This window comes from Erinaceus europaeus, chromosome 13 (assembly GCF_950295315.1).
Source record: "Erinaceus europaeus chromosome 13, mEriEur2.1, whole genome shotgun sequence".
NCBI lineage: Eukaryota > Metazoa > Chordata > Mammalia > Eulipotyphla > Erinaceidae > Erinaceus > Erinaceus europaeus.
Genome location: NC_080174.1, coordinates 19,249,239 through 19,272,025, shown reverse-complemented (window position 1 = coordinate 19,272,025; position 22,787 = coordinate 19,249,239). Strand labels below are relative to the sequence as shown.

At 38.5% G+C, this 22,787-nt stretch overlaps 1 protein-coding gene across 11 annotated transcripts in view; it reads right to left on the bottom strand.

Annotated features, from left to right (window-relative positions):
- Positions 1-22,787, bottom strand: part of SENP6 (SUMO specific peptidase 6) — a 97,302-nt gene that overhangs the window by 63,264 nt on the left and 11,251 nt on the right. For 5 of the 11 annotated variants that reach the window (XM_060205396.1, XM_060205397.1, XM_060205398.1 and 2 more), the window contains exons 2-5: positions 17,471-17,564; positions 14,834-14,894; positions 6,684-6,826; positions 6,043-6,141 (exon numbers count right to left, since the gene is read on the bottom strand). In XM_060205396.1, coding sequence (XP_060061379.1) covers positions 6,043-6,141; positions 6,684-6,826; positions 14,834-14,894; positions 17,471-17,564 — 397 coding nt within the window. Of the gene's footprint in view, positions 1-6,042; positions 6,142-6,683; positions 6,827-14,833; positions 14,895-15,899; positions 16,042-16,616; positions 16,730-17,470; positions 17,565-22,787 lie in introns of those variants that run through there. The other 6 variants (XM_060205400.1, XM_060205399.1, XM_060205403.1 and 3 more) reach the window with 6 other exon arrangements.

The following is a 22,787-nucleotide window of genomic DNA, read 5'->3' as shown; positions in this document are numbered from 1 at the left end:
ACTAATTTCTTATGGAGTTAATATTACCAGGAAAAGTAAACTGGAAACCAAACATTATTCAATAACTTAAGTAACCATTTCCAACTGTGACCCAAAAGTGAGAAAAGTTTAGAATTATTTGTTTTTTTTATAAACTCACCTGTAAAGAGTATAAGACACCAGTAGAAAACAGAGTAGCAGGAGGGAAAACAAAACAAACATCTGCAGTTCTTCCCAACAAGACAAGGAAGTTAGAAAGAAAACATAAAACAAAACAGGCACACATCCACTTTTTTTTCTTACACTTGGGGGAAGGGGAGGGAAAGGGCATTTATTGCATGTTATCTAACTTGTAGGTCATGGTATTTCTATTAGATTACTTGTGCATTTTATCAAGTCCTCTCATGGAAGAACAGAGAGATAGATGGATGGATGGATGGATGGATGGATGGATGGATGGATGGATGGATACTCTTAAGACTCCGTACCATTTCATTTTTCTACACTAATGCTATATCTCTCTATCACTGTTAGTATATAAACAACCTATAGTATATAAACAACATATATATATATGAGTTGGGCGGTAGCGCAGCAGGTTAAGTGCAGGGGGCACAAAGCGCAAGGACTGGCATAAGGATCCCAGTTAGAGCCCTCGGCTCCCTACCTACAGGAGGGTTGCTTTGCAGGCAGTGAAGCAGATCTGTAGGTGTCTATGTTTCTCTACCTCCCTCTGTCTTACCCTCCTCCCTCTATTTCTCTCTGTCCTATCCAACAACGACAATAATAAAACAACTAGGGCAACAAAAGGGAATAAATATTATATATATACATATACATATATGAATCGGGCAGTAGCGCAGCGCAAAGCGCAAGGACTGACATAAGGATCCCAGTTTGAGCCCGTGGGTTCCCACCTACAAGAGAGTCACTTCACAAGCAGTGAAGCAGGTCTACAGGTATCTATCTTTCTCTCTCCCTCTGTCATCCCCTCCTCTCTCCATTTCTCTCTGTCCTATCCAACAACGACAACAATAATAACTACAACAATAAAACAAGGGCAATAAAAGAGAATAAACATATATATAGAGAGAGATAAGAGATTGGCAGGGCTGGGCGGTTGTGCACCTGGTTGAACACAAAAGTATCCAGGTTCAAGACCCTAGTTCCTGCCTGCAGAGAGAAAGCTTCACAAGTGGTGAAGCAGGTCTGCAGGAGTCTGTCTCTCTTCCTCTGTAACTCCCCTTTCCCTCTTGATATCAGGCTGTTTCTATCAAATAAATAAAGATAATAATAAAAAAATAGATTGGTGGAGGCTGGGCAGTGGTGCACCCAGTTAAACATGCATACAGCCAGCTGCAAGAGCCAGGGTTCAAGTCCCTGCTGCTCCCCACCTGCAGGGGGAATGCTTCATGAGTGGGGAAGCAGGTCTACAGGTGTCTGTCTACTTTTTTCTACCCTTCTCTATCTCCCCTCTCAATTTCTCTGTCCTGTCAAATAAAAATAGAAAGAAAAGGGAAAAAAGAAAAAATCATGGCCAGTGGAAGAGGTGGATTCGTAGTGTAGGCACAGAGCCCCAGCAATACCCTAGTGGCAAAATAAATAAAGATAAAAAATAAAAATAAAATAAATTGCCTTCAATCAGTTCTCTCAGAGAACTATCACCAGATTCTAGTCCCTCCTGGACTGGGGTCCTCAGTTCCTTTAATAAGTTCAACTAAAATTTAAAAATAAGAGGGGTTTGGGGTGATAGCATGGTATTTACGCAAAAGACTTTTATGCCTGAAACTCTGAGGTCTTAGGTTCAATTGCCAGCACCATCATAAACCAGAGGTCAGCAGTGCTAAGGAGGAAGAAGAAGAAAAAGAGGAGGAAGAAGGGAGGAGGAAAGGAGGGAAAGAAAGAAAGAGGTAATGATGTCTTAAATAGCAGCTGCTTTTACTTTATTCAGACTTCTAAAAATGTTTTATATTAAAAAGGTGTAAAATACTACTTCCTTGGTGAAATACACATTATACATAGAGACAGAAAGAGACAGAATTACCAACTGTTATTTCCTTTAAATTCAAATTAATTTAAGATTCAAGAAATTCAATGAAAAATTGGGAGTCTACAAAAGTCAGCGTACTTCTCCTTATCTGAGACCTGACAGTTGTGCTAGCACAATAACTGAAAGAAAAGATTAACAGTAATTACTTAGGAGGAAGTTTATACATGTCTTTAAAGGTGGAATTCCTTTGCATGGAATTTTCTATTCTATGCAGGCTACTTAAGAGACTCAATACATCCTCTGTGACTTTAATTTCTCCCTTCTCGGTAAACGATGCTACATGCACTCTAGTGTATTCCTGCTACTGTATGTATCACATATAATAAACTATGTTATTTATTCTGTCCACTATTCAAATTTGATCTTCAAAGCAAGAGCTCTGTCATACTCACCTTTGACTACTTAGCTACTTAGCACCTCCTGTAAGTCTGCTAGTAGCAATTAAACCACCTAGTGTTTTTAAAGGAAGACTATTGGGAAAAAATTCTCAATGACTAGGACTGCAAATTTTTAGTAATGGGTGTTGTACATGTGCAGTTTTACTGCTCCTGGACTAATGTTTTCTGTCGGGCTAGCTTCACGGGTGGGAGAGACGACCAGGGACTCATGGCTGAGTGGTACACAGTTCAGTCTTTTCACGTGGAACGCAGCGCAATCTAAGCTATCTCTAATCACAATCCTGTCCTTATATATCCTGAGGCGGAAGTGTCAGGTCCGTAGAATAGGGGGTGGGGAGAAGGAAAAAGTGTGCAAAACAGTGAGGATTAAACCAATGCCCTGAGGCAGGGTGGTGCTCAGTTAACAGTGGTTATGTAAATAGAATACAGTGTTGGGGGGGGATTAAACCAATGAAACAGAATGGGTCTTAGAAGCAGAATTTAGAAGCAGACCAACAGTTTTCACTATATTTATTCCAGACAGAGAGGCAAAATGACAGAGGGAGAGACACCACAGCATTGATATATCTATCCCTCAGTACTACTGCACTCTGGTGTGCTGCCAGGGTACAAGCCCAGGTCACATGTATGGCAAGGTGGGCTCCCAACTGGATGAGCTGTCTTACAGATACTCAAGAATTATTTAATGATACTGACGTACAAATGAGAAATGTTTAGTTTATAGTTAAGAGACAAACAGGGAGTTGGGTGGTAGCGCAGCGGGTTAAGCACACGTGGCACCATGCCCAAGGACCCGCGGCTGGTGTAAGAATCCTCGTTCGAGCCCCCAGCTCCCCACCTGTAAGGGAGTCATTTCACAAGCAGTGAAGCAGGTCTGCAGGTGTCTTATCTTTCTCTACCCCTCTCTGTCTTCCCTTCCTCTCCTATCCAACAACGATGACATCAATAACAACAATAACTACAACAATAAAACAAAGGCAACAAAAGGGAGTATTAAAAAAAAAGAGAGAGAAAAAAGAAACTTAGTCCTTTTGCAATGACTACTCAGTTTTCCTTACTGCTATTAATTGCTCCTGTTAAAAATTTTACTTCAGGATTAGCTCATCACACACCAATTAGTGGGGGTGATTTTTTTTTTTTCGGATTGGAGGCATTTTACTGGTAAATACCACTTCCTGGTGGTCCAGGAGGTGTCGCAGTGGATAAAGCATTAGACTCTGAAGCATGAGGTCCTGAGTTGAATCCTTAGCAGCACTTGTACCAGAGTGATGTCTGGTTCTCTCTCTCTCCTTGTCTTTCTCATTCATAAATTAAAAAAAAAAAAAACTTAAAAAAAAAACCACCATAACAGAATCTTTTATGCAAATGAGAAATAATATATACAAAGGGTGCTAAGGTGTCAAGTCTAAGAATAAAAGAAAACAGGAACCAATGCCCACTGGAACCTATTATTTAACGTTACAATACGAAAATGAGAGGTCGGGAGACCAAGTCACAACTCTAGTAACTCTAAACTAGCAGATAAATTCAACAGCCAAATCTGTGATGGAGAGAGCTCCGGGAGTAGGATGTATGTCTTGCTCGCCATGTATGTAACCCACTGTCAAGCCTGGGCACCCTGTGGTGTACCCTGGCACTGGGGATGAATCCTCTGATGCTCCACTTCTCTCAAATCTGAATGAAAGCAAGCCCAGGAACAGTGAACTTGTATATGTGGGTAGTCCTGACTCAGCAAAATATTAAAAACCAGCTTTTAGTATGTAATATGTATCACATGACTAAAAATGAAAAATTATTTCAACATAGATGAATTTTTAGAAACTCAAAAGACAAGTCTTATTTAGTAGGTCTTATTTTAGCAGTGGTATCTCTTCATCTTTCTAGCTAAAAAAAAAAAAGTAATTCTGGAGTGTTGAAGGCACAGAATAAAAAGAATAAAAAAATATTTAGGGGTGAGGTAGATAGCATAATGGCTATGCAGAGTCTCATGCCTGAGGCTCCAAAGTCCCAGGTTCAATTCCCTGCACTACCATAAACCAGAGCTGAGCAGGGCTCTGGCAAATAATAATAATAAATATAAATAATAACAAAATAAATAAGATGTTGAAAAAATATTTCAAAAGATCTCTATTAGTAATAAAACTGTACCAATGTAGTCAATGTCTCTCTTCTCATCCTCCACCCTACTACTCTTTTGTTCATTCTTCATGTTTGTACCACAGGTTGAGCCAGAGAATTTGTTTTTTCTGTAGACTCTGAAGTCAGGCAAGCCATGTTTTTGGAATGTGCAGTAATTTTTCTGTTTTTTTGGCTGAACTTCTCAAGTATTTTCTGTAAAGATTATAATAAAACAACATTTAAGTAAGAAAGATTTTATCCAAAATTATGAAAAGGATCTGGGGTTTTAAAGTAGGAAGTTTTTCTTTATAGAAAACCTATTTAAACAGAAACTTTACCAAGAGTTTCTGAAAATCAGGACAAGTTTTTCAGTCTAGATTGTTTTTTTTGTTTTGTTTTGTTTTGTTTTTTAAGAACAGTAACACTTCAATCCCCTGCACCACCATAAGCCAGAGCTTGGTAAAAAAGACAAAAAAAAAAAAAAAAAAACAGTAACATAAATGTCAAATATTCAAATTTCATTAGATATAAAAAGGTAGGCAACTATATAAACATAATGTAAAAGTCAAAGAAAAATTTTAATTTTCGAAATCTAAAAATTTTAAATCAACTGAAATTGACTCAGAAAAAAATGTGAAAACCACCCCCCAGAGGTGATGATGAAAAACCTTCAAAGTTTTTTTGTTTTGCCTCCAGGGTTACAGCTGGGCTCGGTGCCTACACTATGAATCCACTGCTCCTGGAGGCCTTTTGTTTTTTCTTCCCATTTTTGTTGCCCTTGTTGTAGCTGTTATTCTTGTTATAGCTGTGGTTGTTGGACAGGACAGAGAGGAGGGGAAGACAAAGAGGAGGGAAAGACACCTGCAGACCTGATTCACTGCTTGTGAAGCGACCCCCCTTCAGGTGGGGAGCTGGGGGCTCGAACTGGGATCCTTCTCTGGTCCTTGGGATTTGTGCCATGTACTACCGCCCAGCACCCCAACCTTCAAAGTTTCTAAAAGACTAATAAGCTTTCCTTATTGCTATCGTCATTTCAAGGTTTAAACTGTACCTTTAAAAAGAGAACATTGAAATTTGGTAAATTACAAATTTTCTCAAACATTTAAATGTAGTACTTATTTTAGTACTATGAAATCCCTTAATAAGCTTTAAGTTAGGTGTCAATTGTAGCTTTACTCAAAAGAGCTAAATTGTCAAAACAAGACTTCACTGTGGCATTTGCATTTTTAAGGCCAGTGTTATAAATCTACTTATTGTGACTGAAATACGATGGAACAGAATGGCTTTTATTTAAAAATGTGGTTTATTCAAAAGCACATGTGTAAAACAATAAAATTTTAGGACATGAATCATTCCAGACACGACTACTGCTTTACAGAAAATGAAAAGATAAAATTCCAAGAAAGAAAAAAATAATTTCTATGATGAAAACAGTGAAAAACTCCTATTAAAGAGGAAGTCATCTTGAATCCTAAACAAAGATACTGGAATCCTTACCTTTGGGCTGGTGTTTTCACTGGCTGTGCATTAGCATGCTGAAAACGTCTACCATGAACTACAGTTCCAGAACATAGTGATGCATTTTGTGTATTCTCACTGCAGATTTAAGAAACAATTAATTTTAATAGGAGGAACATAAACAAGTACAAATAAAATCTACACACACACACACACACACACATACATACACACAAAACTTACCACCTAAATACTTAAGAGGTTAGTAGTAGAGTGTAGACTTCAAAAACATAGTATCTGTGATTTTTGTTACCTCCCCCCCCAAAAAAAAATTAAGGAGATTAGAAGAGCTAGAGTAATAATAGACCAATAGGAGGTAAATATGTAGATACCTATTTCTTTCCCTTGCTTGCCATCAAGGTTCTTGCTGGGGCTAGGTGCTGAAACTACAGATCTGCTGCTCTCAGCAGCAATTTTTCCGTATTTATTTTTCTCTATTAGCAAATTGCCAGTGCAGTGAACTTACCCCCAAGATTCAAAGCAAAGAGGTCTGGATCACCGTACAAATTAAGAGGAGGAAAAAAACAAAAAAGCATGAGTCCACTGACCATAAAGGTGATTAGCTTTTTGTGTGTCAAACCCTCATCTCAGTAAAGGAACGTACGGTGAAGCAAGCATACCTCAATTTCTTATTATTGCTCAACATGTTAAGTCCGGTTGGGTTGCCTTTCAAATGTTTTCCAATGTCAGCCTTGTTTCGTTTTGTGCATGCCTTCCAGAGAGCACCAGAACCAGTGGCAACAATTTCAGATTGACGACTTAACTGTAAAAAGGATCCGTGTCAGAATCAATAAATACCATCATGATGATTTATTAACTGTTGTTTGAAAACTTTTTTAAAAAAGCACCAGTGAGGAGATGGGGTGCTGGGGAAGGGAAAGGCAGTGGCATGAATCTAATAACAATAGTTCAATCGTAATATTTTTTCTAAGGGAATTATAAATATATAGGAACAAGTGTTTTATGATATTGTTTTCATTTCATGTAAACATTCAAACAATATCTAAGGAAATTAAAGGGAGAACTGAAAGTGATGACAGGACAGAGGATCTTAGTACTTTCCTGAGTGTAAAAAATAAATACCCCCTACTTAAAAGGCATAGTGCTATCTACAGATATCTGTACAGCCAAATATGACTATCAGTTGTCATTTCAATCTGTACAAGTACTTTGGTTTTAGCACCAAGTTTCTATAGAAACACAGATATTGGGGGTCGAGCGGTAGCACAGCGAGCGGGTCGGCGTTAAGGATCCTGATTCGAGCCCCCAGCCCCCCAACTGCAAGGCAGTCGATTCACAAGCGGTTAAGTAGGTCTGCAGGTGTCTGTCTTTCTTCCACCCCGTCTTCCCCTCCTCTCTTCATTTCTCTCCATCCTATACAACAACGACATCAATAACAAAAAGGGCAACAAAACGAGAAAAAAAAAAAGCCTCCAGGAGCAATGGATTCATGGTGCAGGCACCAAGCCCCAGAAGTAATAACCCTGGAGGTAAAAATAAAATAAAATAAAATAAAATAAACATATATTAAAATAGTACTTTCAAACATTCATAGCTGTAAATAGTAATACAAGATATCTATCACCACTGCTTTGGGGAGATTACAAGATGGCCCACTCTTTAGGGAAGAAAACTATTTTTATTATCCATAGCACAAGTTATTTAACAGCTGCTTTCAGATGCATTAAAATAAAGGCCCTATACATGGGAGCTCCACAGGGGAAGGGGCCATGGCATCTGGGAAAGCTCCTGGGACAGTGGAGCGGCATACTGGCTCTCCCTGTGTAAGCCCCTATCTGAAACAGTGGGGTTATGTACAAATCAGCAGTGGCATGTACAAAGTCCCAGCGCTGAAAAAGAAGGGGGGGGGGGGCACAGACAAAACCAGAAAGAAAAACTCCCAAGTGATCATTCCTAATAGTAAAATCTTTGAAAAAAATTATTCTTTTATTTTTTTTTTGCCTACAGGGTTGTCGCTGTGGCTCAATACCTGCATCACAAATCCCCTGCTCCTAGAGGCCATTTTTTCCCCTTTTGTTGCTCCCCCCACTTTTTAAACCATTGTTGTGGTTATTATTATTGTTATTGATGTCATTGTTGTTGGACAGGAGAGAAATCGAGAGAGGACGGGAAGACAGAAAGGAGGAGAGAAAGAGAGACAAGACACCTGCAGACCTGCTTAACCGCTTGAGAAGCGAGCCCTTGGCAGGTGGGGAGCAGGGGGCTGGAACAGGGATCCTTAAGCCATCCCTTGCGCTTTGTGCCATGTGAGCTTAATCTGCTGCGTTACCACCCGGCCCCCTTTAAAATTTATTTTATGAGACAGCCAGATATACCGAAACACAAAAAAACCAAGAGCACCTTTGCAATATATGTGGTGCTGGTGAATGAATTTGGAGCCTTACAAATCCAAGTCTATCAGGGGAATAAAGAGTGTAAAGAAATTCAAACTGAGTCATTTGTAGCTATTTCATACAACAGAGCGCTACTGTTGGGTTGCTGGATGTCATGACATATTTGTAAAAATGCGTCATGACTTTTCCAACAGTGCAATCTAGCGAAAGTCAAGATAATGTGCTCAGTGGCTGGTAAGATGGTAAATGATAAACTGTAGAACCTGCATATACAAAGTGCAGAGTTTGATCTCTGGCACCATGAATATCAAAACAATTCTCTGGCTCATTCTCTGTTGCTCATTAATAAATATATAATTGTCTTAAAACTGTGACAGTCGGTGGCCCAGGAGATGGACTTTGAAGCATGAGGTTCCTACTTTGATCCCATGCCATACTCTGGTTTTTCTCTCTTCAATGCTTGCACTAACAAGCAAGCATATTCATAATTTTTACGATATATTCAATCCGAAGGTCACTGAAATATTTTTTTTTTTTACGCAGTATCTCTTTATTCATGCAGGATGCAGCACAATCTAAGCCGAGCTAAGCTAAACTAAAGGTAAAGTCTGAAATATTTTTTCTTCATGTCTATCCACCTCCTCAGCAGTCCAAGTTTTCTAGCTACTATAAACACATCATCAAGGGAATAACCAGAGGGGTTAGGACAAAAGAACCACAGAATTAGAAAACTAAAATCAACAATAAGCATGAGTCTCATTTATGTAGAATACGCAAATATCAGCATAGCATTATTTGCAAAGGAAAATCTATTTACTGAAGGTTCAGTATAACAGCATTAAGTAACAATAACACCATTTATAGAAAACTAGCTGGTATCATGCAATATGTGGGTTACGTAGTCTCACAGTTCTCAGAATACCGTAGAGGGGGTAGTTACCAGCAAGTCCAGAATATGATATTTGTGTGTTTCCTTCAATTCAGTATCAATCTATGCACAGCACATTTTACAGTATAAACTTATTAACAGAGAACAGCAAACTGGACAAAATAGCAAACATTTTTTGCTTTGTGAGCCAGTCTCTGCTGAAACTGGGCAGAAATCTGAATTTCACATAATTTCTTCTTCCTTTTCTTCTTTTTCCTCCAGTGTTACTGCTGGGGCTCAGTGCTGGCACTACAAATCCACTGCTCCTGGAGGCCACTTTTTTTACATGATAGGATAGGACAGTGCAAAAAATTGAGAGAGGAGGGGATGATAGAGAGGGGGAGAGAAAGACAGACACCTGCTTCACCACCTGTGCAATGAACCTCATGCTGGCAGGGAGCTGGGGGCTCAAACCAGGATCCTTATACTTTGTACTATGTGTGCTTAACCTAGTGCACCACCACCCGGCCCCTCACATAATTCCTTTACAACATGAAATGGCTTTGTTTTATGGTCCAACTATTTTTTAAAAAGTGAAAAATATCCCAGTTGATCAAACAGAGGCTATAAACTGTATTTGCTCTATGAGTCTTGATTTGCTAATCCCTGTACTAACTGTAATTACCTGGTAAATAAAGAACATAGCAGGCTGGTGAAATAGCTCGTTTGGACCGTGTGCTGCTATGTCATGTGTGATACTCGGGTTCTATCCCAGGCCCTCCCACACTGAAGAAAGCGTCAGTACCATGGGCTCTTTCACTTTCTCACTACTGCTGCCTCTGTCTAAAGAATATAGCTAGTTAACAAGAATTTTTAAAAATATTTTATCTATTCATTTATTATTAGATAAGACAGAAATTGAGGGAGGACAGAGAGAAACGGAGACATCTGCAACACTGCTTCACCACTTGTGAACCTTTCCTCTTGCGCACTATAATATATGCACTTAACTAGGTGCGCCACTACCTGGGCCCCCCCCCACTAGGATTTTTTTTTAATGCAAAAAAAGACTAATGAAAACAATGACTGAAAGTGTTGATACTAGCAACTAGAACAGGTTTCCCTAGCTATGTGAAAGTAAATCTCTATTTGCAATTACTTGGTAAGCTAGTTTTAGAGTAGGAAAATGTTCCGTTTTTTTTTTTCCAGTTTTAAAATGGTGAGAGTATTTCCATAGTTCCTCCCACCCCTCAGCCACCAACAAACTACCAAATTATACCCCTGCCACAACCACCAACAATCTACCAAATCACATCAAACAGAAATGTTCTATTTTGGGATAGCAGAGAAATCTAAACCAAAGCAATAGGCCAGTTTCTCAAAAATGCATTTTATCAAGCCTAGGAGGAAAAAGGTGCTGTTTTGTTAATGGGTGTACAAACATGCAACAAATAATTCCAGGAGGTGAAGATGCTATGCATTTATAATTTCACCACTCTGCATCTTTTTTTTTTCTTCTCCAGACAGAAGGGGAGGGGGTATCTTTCTCTAGTGCCATTGAACATTCCACGCTTTGGGTGCTAGGGCTCAAATCTGAGCTGTGACAAGGCATACACTCGACTCGGTGCACTGTCTCTCTAATCCTTCAAAAAAAATTTGCGTGTGAGTCAAGAGCTTCACATATATGCAACTTCACCAGTCCTGGGAGATATTCCCATTAAGATAGAGACAGATGCCACAGCACGAGAGCCTGCCCTAGTTCCCTGGCACTCCTCTGTGTACCAGAGCTCCTGCAGAAAGGCATGGGCCCTAACCAGTGAGCTATTTCTACACATACCCCAATTTGCATTTTTTTTTTTTTTAAACACAAAACTATACCATGTCATCACTTTAAAATGCACCTGAAACTCAAGATGTCAAAACATGTGTATCTTAGTGGTCCAGGAGGTGGCGCAGTGGATAAAGCACTTGACTCTCAGGTGTGAGGTCCTGAGTTCAAGCCCCGGCAGTATATGTACCAGAGTGATGATGCCTGGTTCTTTCTCTCTCTGCCTATCTTTCTCATCAATAAATAAACAAATTATTTAAAAAGAAAAAAAGGAAGAAAGAAAATGGAACACAAATGTTACTTGAAAGTTATCAAAAAGAAAATAGACAAAGATGAAAACATGCTCAATTTCTCTCACAATAGGGAGATGCGAACTAAGACTGCATTCAGATACTGGTTTTCCACGGGCAACAGTCAAAAGGTTCTAACACTGTGATAAACGCGTGGGGAAACAGGCAGCATTCTAAGCACTCTTGGTAAATTGTAAATCAAATAAACAAAATTAGAAATGGGCCTGTCCTGGGGCCGGGTAGCGGCATGCCTGGTTGGCTGCACGTTACAATGCAGAAGGACGCAGGTTCAAGGTCCCGGTCCCTACATGCAGGGGGAAAGCTTTGCAAGTGGTGAAGCAGTGCTGCAGGTGTCTCTTTGCTTCTCTTTCTATCTCCCACTTCCCTCTCAATTTCTGGCTTTTCCCAAAAAAGACAGTAATAATAAAAAAAATTTTTTTTAAGTATCTGTCATAATGTATCAGGTTTTCAAGGTTCAGATGCTCCCATGACACCAACCTGACTTCCCTGGGCAGACAACCTCACCAATGTGTCTTGGAATCCCACCTCTCCAGAGCCCTGCCCCACTAGGGAAAGACAGAAGCAGGCTGGGAGTATGAATGGACCCGTCAACACCCATGTCCAGCAGAGAAGTAATTACAGAAGTCAGATCTCCCACCTTCTAAACCCATAAAGATCTTTGGTCTATACTCCCAGAGGCATAAAGAATAGGGAAGCTTCTCAGAGGGTCCCAAACAGAATTAACCCAGACCTAAAGACACCAAGACATGTCATACTTAGATTGGAAAGGAATAAAGATAAAGAAAGGATCCTCAAGGCTGCAAGAGAAAAACAAAGAGTCACCTACAAAGGAAAACCCATAAGATTAGCAGCAGACTTCTCCATACAAACACTACAGGCCAGAAGAGAATGGCAAGATATCTATCGAGTGCTCAATGAGAAAGGCTTTCAGCCAAGAATACTATATCCTGCTAGACTGTCATTCAGACTAGATGGAAGCATCAAAACCTTCTCAGAGAAGCAACAGTTGAAGGAAGCAACCATCACCAAGCCTGCCCTGAAAGAAGTTCTGAAAGGTCTCCTATAAACAACCAGACCACCACAAATAGGTCATATATCAAAACACTCTAAAACTCTACAAGAATGGAGTTAAAATATCTTCAATCTTTGATATCAATAAATGTCAATGGCCTGAATTCACCTATTAAAAGACACAGAGTAGGAAGATGGATCAGAAAACACAACCCAACAATATGTTGTCTACAGGAAACTCACCTAACTCAACAAGACAAACACAGACTTAAAGTGAAAGGATGGAAAACTATCATACAAGCCAATGGCCCACAAAAAAGGGCAGGAACAGCTATTCTCATATCTGACATCATAGACTTTAAAATAGATAAGATTAAAAAAGATAGGAATGGACACTACTTAATGCTCAGAGGATCAGTCAATCAAGAGGACTTAACAATTATTAATATCTATGCACCCAGTGAGAAGCCATCTAAATACATCAAACTTCTACTGAAAGAGCTACAGCAATATATTAAATGGACCTACCCTATGACCCTGCAATTCCCCTCCTGGGGATATATCCTAAGGAACCCAACACAGCCATCCAAAAAGATCTGTATACACATATGTTCTTGGCAGCACAATTTGTAATAGCCAAAACTTGGAAGCAACCCAGGTGTCCAACAACAGATGAGTGGCTGAGCAAGTTGTGGTATATATACACAATGGAATACTACTCAGCTGTAAAAAATGGTGACTTCACTGTTTTCAGCCGATCTTGGATGGACCTTGAAAAAATCATGTTGAGTGAAATAAGTCAGAAAGTGAAGGATGAATATGGGATGATCTCACTCTCAGGCCGAAGTTGAAAAACAAGATTAGAAAAGAAAACACAAGTCAAACCTGAAATGGAATTGGAGTATTACACCAAAGTAAAAGACTCTGGGGTAGGTGGGTGGGTGGGGAGAATACAGGTCCATGAAAAATGATGTATGAAATAGTGGGGGTTGTATTGTTAAATGGGAATCTGGAGAATGTTATGCATGTACAAACTATTGTATTTACTGTTGAATGTAAAGCATTAATTCCCCAATAAAGAAATAAATTATTTAAAAAAAAAAAAAAAAAGAATAGGGAAGCTTCTATTGAAGGAGATGGGATACGGAACTCTGGTGGTACGAACTATATGGAATTGTACACCTATTATCCTACAATCTTGTCAATCATTATTAAATCAATAAAGAGGAAAAATATCATAATATAGGTATTTGTATATGTGTATTAAATAGCCAATACAGAAAACTAATATACTAAACATTGTTTTAGAAGGAAAAAAAGGATTTATAATATCATAAATATTCTTTAATAAAGATGGTGGGTTTTGGTTCATCATAGCATATTATACAATGAAATACTAAGCACCTACTGAAAAGGATGAGAATAGGATGTTCTTAGCTGATTCTTGTAGGTAGTCTCCAAGATATACAAGTTAAAAATAAGATTAGTTTCTATTTTGATTAGTTGTATATTTTGACATATTTGCCAGTTTATATGCTAAATAAAGAGGTTAAGGACATTAAATGATATCACTTGTGTGGAATAAAAATCATGGAAACATATGAAGTTGAAAAGGGAAAAAGACGGGGAGGAGTAATCAAACCGTCTCAGGGCCAGGCAGTGGCGCACCTGGGTAAGTGCACACTTTACAGTGCTCAAGAATTCAGGTTCAAGCCCCTGGTCCTACCTGCAGGGGGAAAGCTTCAGTAGGGGTGAAGCAGGGCTGCAGGTGTCTCTCTGGCTCTCTATTTCCTCCTCCCCTCTCAATTTTTCTGTCACTATCCAATAATAAATAAGTAAAATTGAGTGGTCCGGGAGGTGGCGCAGTGATTAAAGAACTAGACTCTCAAGCATAAGGTCCTGAGTTCAATCCCTGGCAGCACATGTACCAGAGTGAACTCTGCCTCTTTCTCTCTCTCTCTCCTATCTTTCTCATTAATTAAATAAAATCCTTTAAAATAAATAAATAAATAAATAGGTAAAACTGAAATTAACTGTCTCTGATTTGGGGGGAAGTATGGTGGTTATTTGGTGAGTGATGGACAGAACTTTGGTTGTGGATGAGATGTGGAACTATATATAGTCTTATAATCTTGTAAATTGTAATCAAATAACAGACTAGGAAAGTGGATACATTATTTTACCATTTTTAAATGTAAGGGGTGGAGATATATTTTTCCTTTATAATGCATTAAACATCTTTGAATAAAGTCAGCATGGCACTGCAAATAACTCTTGCCTCCCAGGCCATAGTGGGGGGAAGGTTGGGACACACCATTTAAAACTGTGTAAATCTTTTGAAGCACTAGGTTTTATCATACAACCTACAAAATAAAAGAGTTAAAAAAGCAATACTTGCCTTCTTCCCTCTTTGGGTTACAGAATCCTCATCTTCATCTACACTGAGCAGATTTGCCTCACTATATAAAAATAAGAGGGGAAAAGCCTTAAATGACAATTACAGCACATAGATTAAATCCGAGCGTTTATCATCTTTGCTCACTGAATTCAGGAATCAGCAAACTTCTTTTGTAAAAGACCAGAGAATGAAAATTTAGGCTTTGTAGGCTAGGCATTCTGTATGGCAACTTTGCCACTATCGTATGAAGTCAATCACTTTTAAAGTGTGGCTCTATTCTACTAGAACTACTAACAAAGTCACGGTGAGTCTTAGCCCATAGTCTGTAAATCGCTGCTATGTAAGAACTTAACTTTTGTTGTTGTGGTCGTCTGTTTTTACCAGAGAGCACTGCTCAGCTCGGGCTTATAGTGGTACAGGGGACTGAACCTGTGACTTTGGATCCTCAGACATGAGAGTCTCTTTTCATAACCATTATGCTATCTAGCCCTGCTCTGAACTTATTTCTTAAAACTATGAATTTCAAATATTATCACTCATTCTGTTCCATCTGTCTTTGGTTTTAAATTAGGAGAAAAGGACAGAGAAACATAATAGAGAAGAAACAAATTTGACTAGTCCTGATGGCATTATAGTTATGCAACATATTAGTTTTTTAAGTAGTTTTACCTTCATTATATTATAAAATAATAAAATTAGTTGTGTCTCTACTAACTATTGCCTGAAAATTATTGGACATTCAGGAATATCTGACTAATATGCCTGTTAACAATCAATGTTAATATAAACATGTTTTAAAAGGAGACACCCCTTAGGATGCACTTAAAATAATGAATCAAAAGAGTAATGAATATATAGGGCATGTAGGGCGGGTAGGACCTTAATAAACATTCTATTTCATAATATTATAAATATGACAAATCTAACAAAGAACATCAAAATAGACCTTTCTGGTGGTCTGGGAGGTGAGGTAAGATTGGATTTGCTGGCATGAGGTCCAGAGTGATGCTTAGTTAGTTCTTTTTCGTTCTTATTAGTAGGATAAGTGAACTTGTAAAATATATACCTTTCTGAGGGCTGGAGAAATAGCTCATTTAGATAGTGTGCTGCTTTGCCACGTGCATGACCCAGGTTTGATCATGGCCCCACCGCACTGAAGGAAGCTTTGGTCCCGTGGCTCCTTTCACTCTCTGCCTTTCTGCCTCTCTCTAAAAAATAAAATTAAATTTAAAAATCCTGCTGAAAAAAAAAAAGTCTGATAAGCTGTTTTAGTAAAATCCTAGCTCTTTACAACAAAAAACATAAAAGTTTTACTATTATTTCTACACATCCTAACATTAATACTAAAAAATTTCTCATTTTAGAATTTTTTTTTTAAAAAAAAGAACCGTTTGAAAGGTGGCATACTTTCTACACAACCTAATTTCAGGTTTAATTCTATTTTTTTAACTTTACTTCTTTTTGTACAGAGACAGAGAAATTAAGAGGGCAGAAAAGAGAGAGGAGAAGAAAAGAGGCGAGAGAGAGACATCTGCAGCACTGTTTCACCACTTGTGAAGCTTCCCACCTGCAGGTAGGGACTAGGAGCTTGAACCTGCATCCTCACACACTCTAATACTGGCCCTCAATTGGGTGTACCAATCAATGTTCAGCCCCTACTTCCAATATTTTAAAACTACTTGAATACAAAATGTCTGTAGCAAAAAAAAAAAAAACTTTAAAATGAGAAGTACTAAGAAATAACAAAAAGGCCGTAAATATCAGTTTTATGTGAGAAACTTACCAGTTCAAAGCTCCCCTTCAAATAAAACTTCACTTCAGTTCAACATCTCATAGGTGAAGGCACATAAAGTGGTAATGATGAACGGAGCTGTTGCCCAGACAGAAGTGAAGCACCTACAATATTTAGCCAATATATTCTGAAGGACTTTTTGTGTAAAATGTCTTTAAAATATTCATAGTTTAGATAGAACTTAGTGTATTTGTGTGCCTCTGGTTTTTGCTGTCTATTCTGGTCAATGGAAAAACCAGATCAGTAAGTCAAGAAACTGAATAGTGTTGAATTTGAAATACGAATCTCACAACATGCAAAAGGTTCTATTACACATTAGTCATTTCAAGTACATTAACAAAGTGTAATGAACACTTTGCTTGACTTCTGTCTGGGTAAACAACTGTGTTGATCATTTTTAAGCCTTTTCTGCTTTCTCTAATGGGAAACTAATCGATGTGGTAGTAGTGGATGGGGTGTCACAATTGGAAAAGAAAGGTACTACATGGAACCTAAACCTTCAGGGCTGTTAATCTGGACTCAATCACTCAAGAAAAATAATGGCTTTCAAATCACTGCCTGAACAAATCTCATTTCTTTAAAAACAAGCAAACAAAAACTGGAGATTCATTTATAGTTAAGTTTAAATCATAGAGTAAAATGCATCACACGTACATATTTATACATTTCCAAAGATGGAGAAATATGAAAGCAAAATTACTCATCAGTAAAGGATTGTTTTTCCTTTCCTCAATGCTAAGAATACCATACTTTTTAACAAATGTTTCCATGGAATGTACATTATCTTTCAAATGAAATGTTAGTTACATTCTTAGTATCTGAGGGGGGAAAAAAAAAAATCTTACTCTTTTTCTGTATCTCCTTCACTTTCTTCTCCATGATCAAAGCTCCAATTACTTTTATAACCTCCATCTCTCTTAGATTCTGATCTAGACAAAGCTGAAATAAAAACAAGCTGGGATAAGTATTCTTTAATAAAACTACCAATATAAAAAAATCAATGATCAATGGCAGAGGAGGACTTCGTGGGGGTTGTATTGTTATGTGGATATGATATATATACATATATATATACATATATATATATTATTGTATTTTATTGTCGTCTGTAAACCATTAATCCCTCAATAAAGAAATTTTTTTTAAAATCTTACTTAAAAAAAAAAAAAAAATCAAACATTTCCCAAGCCCTTTCCTATTTAGGCTTTAACTCACTTGCCTTTCGAATATTACAGACATCTTGCTTTCTTTAAAGAGAAAAAGAACACATTAAAACCTGGTTTTGATAGTTTACAGTCATCCATGTATATGTGTGTGCTACCAAAAAAAAAAGTTTTAGTAACATAAAAAGATGGGGGGGCACATACATAATACAAAAAAAAAAAAAAACAAAAACCTCCCGGTTCCCTACCTGCAGGGGAGTCGCTTCACAATCGGTGAAGCAGGTCTGCAGGTGTCTATCTTTCTCTCCCCCTGTCTTCCCCTCCTCTCTCCATTTCTCTCTGTCCTATCCAACAACATCAACAATGGCAATAATAATAACCACAACGAGGCTACAACAACAAGGGCAACAAAAAGGGGAAAAAATGGCCTTCAGGAGCGGTGGATTCATGGTGCAGGCACCGAGCCCAGCAATAACCCTGGAGGGAAAAAAAAAACCTGTTTAACTTACACTGTAGTCAGTGTTTAACCATTACTTCTCAGCATGATCACCTGCTGCAGTTTGCTTGTCTTTTTATGAAGATTGCCCATTAAGGACCATTACTCTTCTCTTTAGCTCAATCATCTGTCTTTCGCCACAGGAGAAACAAACGAGGGTTGTATCACCAGTGCGCTGAAGGAACTGAGGCTCTGTACACAAAATTCTTGCAAAGCTATTCATATTTTCTAATTTGCAGCAAATTGGAACCTAAATAAAAGTACAGTAACCTCATGAAAATGATAAATGCCCCCGAGAAAAAAGAAAAAAAAAAAAAAACCTGCTTCTCTGAAGAAAAAAAATAAATCCTCTTAAGAGTATCACCATCTTTTTTTTTATTACTGTAACCTTTAGTTTGTTTATTTATTTATTTATTTATTTATTACCAGGGCATTGCTCAGTTCTGGCTTATGGTGGTGCGGGGGACTGAACCTGGGCCTTTGGAGCCTCAGACACCAGTCTCTTTGCAGAACCATTATCCTATCTCCCCTGCCCTATCACTGCATCTTAACCTACTATGGCTGACATTCATAATCAGGTGTGGAACATTATACCCTCTATCCTCCACAAGAAAATTTCAGGAAGGGGGACCAGGTGATGGCACACCACATAGGGCACACAAGTTACAAAGCCAAGGACCTAGGGGAAGCTTCACGAGGGCTGAGGCACTGCTGCAGCTGTGTCTTGTCTCTTTCTCTTGCTCTCTATCCCACCCTTCTCAACTTCTCTGTCTGAAGCCAATAAACAAACAAATGAAATATTTTTAGAAATTTTCTGAAAGGGAAAATAAAAACTAAGGAGTTAATAAGCATCACGAATCAAATATGTTTAATTTTTCTAAAATGACAATAATGCACAGAAGGGAAAAAGCAAAAACTCAAAAGAATTAACTTAAGAAGTAGATAAAGATAACAGCTGAGGGACCCGGCTGTGACACACCTGGTTGAGTGCACGAGTGGTGAAGCAGTGAGTGCTGCAGGTGTCTCTCTGTCTCTCTCCCTCTCTATTCCCCCCCGCCTTGATTTCTGGCTGTCTCTATCCAATAAATAAAGATAATTTAAAAAAAATTTTTTTAAAGAACATCACTCTGGTACCAGCTATGCTAGAGATCGAACTCAGGGCTTCACACTTTTTAAGTTCAACATTGAACCCCACCTCCCTGGATGTATGAAGTCAAGAGTACCTCATTCCAATTCTTACACTGACATTCAACAGATGAAAATTATCAAGCACTATCCTAAGGACATACATGAGATCCTAAATAAAAGGCAAAGCCATGATACACAATGACTACTAGTCCTGATGCATTTTTGCAACCGATGGCACTAGTTCACTTTTGGAAATACTAGAGTCATTCATGTCTATGTTACTGCTATGTCATTAGACAGGTGACAATTCTAACTTCATTCTAAAAAAAAAAAAAAATGGAATGATTTTGTTGAGTTTTGGGGATTTTAAAACAAACTGGGGCGGAGGGTAGATAGCATAATAGTTATGCAAACAGACTCTCATGCCTGAGACTCCAAGGTCCCAGGTTCAATCCCCCACACCACCGTAAGCCAGAACTGAACAGTGTTCTGGTAAAAAGAAAAAAAAAAAAAAACTAAGATGAAAGAAAGAAAGGGGGGGGGTAACAATGGTTATGCAAAGATACTCTCATGCCTGAGGCTCTAAAGTCCCAAATTCAATCCCACCACCACCACCACAAAAGAAAACAGGACTCGTTCTCAGATAAAGCAGATAAGAAAGCATGAAATGTGATAAAGAAGTGATAATGTTAAAGGGATTAACTGTGTGTGTGTGTGTGTGTGTGTGTGTGTATGTGAAATATCAATGTTAATACAGTCATCTCTTTGAGATAACTGACATCTATGGATACTTATTTCATCTAACAACAGAATCTACAGTTTTCTTAAGAACATAAGAACATATACACTATGACAAATCATAATCTAAGTAAAAAACTACACTTTTAACAAATTTAAAGGAATAGAAAACATACAATGTACACTATCAGATCACAATAAAATTGAAATAGAAAACAGTAACAGGTGGTCCGGGAGGTGGCAAAGTAGATAAAAGTGTCAGACTCTCCAGCACAAGGTCCTGAGATCATCCCCGGCAGCACATGTACCAGACTGATGTCTGGTTCTTTCTCTCTCTCCTCCTATCCTCATTAATAAATAAAATCTTTTAAGAAAGAAAGAAAAAGAGAGAGAGAGAAAAGTAACAGAAGATCAACCAAACACATAAGGTTAAACAACACGGTTCTACAGCAATGAAGAAATCCACAGAAACTTGAACACACTGAGTTAAAGGAAAACACAAGTTATCAAATTTGAGATGAATAGTACATAGTCTAAAATCATGAGTTTTCTTTTGGTAAACTAGAAAAAGAGCAAATTAAGTTCAAAGTAAGCAGACAAAAACAATGTCAATTATAGCAAAATTACCAATGAAATGGTCTACCAAACACTTATATAAGAAATTTATGGGAGGGGGGGTCCGGGTGGTAGCAGTGGGTTATGCACACATGGCGCAAAGGCTGGTGGAAGGATCGAGCCCCCAGCTCCCCATTTGCAGAGGTCACTTCACAGGCGGTGAAGCAGGACTGCAGGTGTCCTTCTTTCTCTCTGTCTCTCAGTCTCCCCTCCTCTCTCAATTTCTCTCTGTCCTGTTCAACAACAGCAACAATAACAATAATAACAATGCCGAAAACAAAATCGGAAAAATGGCCTCCAGGAGCAGTGGATTCGTGGTGTAGGCACCGAGCCCAAGCAATAACCCTGGAAACAAATAATAATCATAATAATTTTAAAAAGAAATTTCTCGGGGCTGGGTGGTGGTGCACCTGGTTGAGCGCATGTTACAGTGTGAAAGGACCTGGGTTCGAGCCCCAGGCCCCCACCTGCAGGGGGGAAAGCTTCACAGGTGGTGAAGCAGGGCTGCAGGTGTCTCTCTGTCCCTCTCCCTTCTCTGTCAATCTCTTCCCTCTTGATTTCTGGCTGTCTCTATCCAAATAAATAAATAAAGATAATTTCTTCAAAAAGAAAGAAATGTATGCACACTTTCTGTAATCTATTTTAAAAGAAATGAGCAAACAGAATACTTCCTAACTCCTTATAACAGAAATATTTTAATAATCATACATCTATCATGAATGTATATGTAAAAATCCTCCACGAATTATTAAGGAGTTGGAATCCAACATTATCTAAGAATTTTTAATTTTTTTATTATTTTTATTTATTTCCTTTTGTTGCCCTTGTTTTACTGTTGTAGTTATTATTGTTGTTATTGATGTCGTTGTTGGATAGGACAGAGCAAAATGGAGAGAGGAGAGGAAGACAGGGAGGGGAAGAGAAAGACACCTGCAGACTTGCTTCATTGCTTATGAAGCGACTCCCCTGCAGGTAGGGAACCAAGGGTTCGAACCGTGCGTGATCCTTAAGCCGGTAGGTGCGCTTTGCACCACCTGCGCTTAACCTGCTGTGCTACCGCCCGACTCCCGCTCTTTGTACCACCTGCACTTAACCTGCTGCGCTACCACCCGACTCCCTTGTCTAAGAATTTTATACCATGAAGAAGCAGCAAGTTTTGTTCAGCATTCAATACATAAACATGTAGTCCATTGTTTTCATTGTTAAGGGATACAACAGCTAGGTCAAGTGTCTGCAAAGTATGCCCCAAGCAAAGAAGGCCCACTGCTTCTCTTTATAATATCCATGAATTAACTATGGCTTTTAGAAGAATGTAAGACAAAAAAAAAAAAATCAGATTTCATGATACCTGAATATTACATGAAATTCAAATTCCAGCATTCACAGCTTAAGCAGAATACAGTTAACCTCATGCTAGAGCTTGATGCTTTATCCACTGAGCCACCTCCCAGACCACTTTTTATTTAGTTCATTTTTATTTATTTATTGGATAGAGATAGCCAGAAATTGAGAGGAAGGAGGTGAGAGAGAGACACCTGCAGCACTGCTTCACCACTTGTGAAACTTTCTCCATGCAGATGGAAACGGGGGAGCTTGAACCTGGGTCCTTGCTCATTGTAACGTGTGCTCTACCAGCTGTGTCAACACGCAGTCCCTGCTGTTTGCATTTAGTTGTCTCTTTCACCACACACACACACACACACACACACACACGGTCACTACTTTTATATTTCTAAGCTGCAGACACTTTTATCTCTATCTTTTAAACAATAGTTTTAAAAATTACTAAGGACCAGGGAAGTGGTTTAGCATCAATTAATCTCTTGCTTCCTTGATGTCCTGGGCTTCATCCCCAGCACCACAGAAAACCTAGGAAGACCCCACTCTCCGACTGACCACCCAACCCCCCCCAAAAAAAAAAAATCATGAATGGCAGATGGAGCCACAATTAAAAGAAAAAAATCACTGACAAAAATCTCTCTCTCTCTCTCTCTCTCTCTCTCTCTCTTTTAATACCTAAAC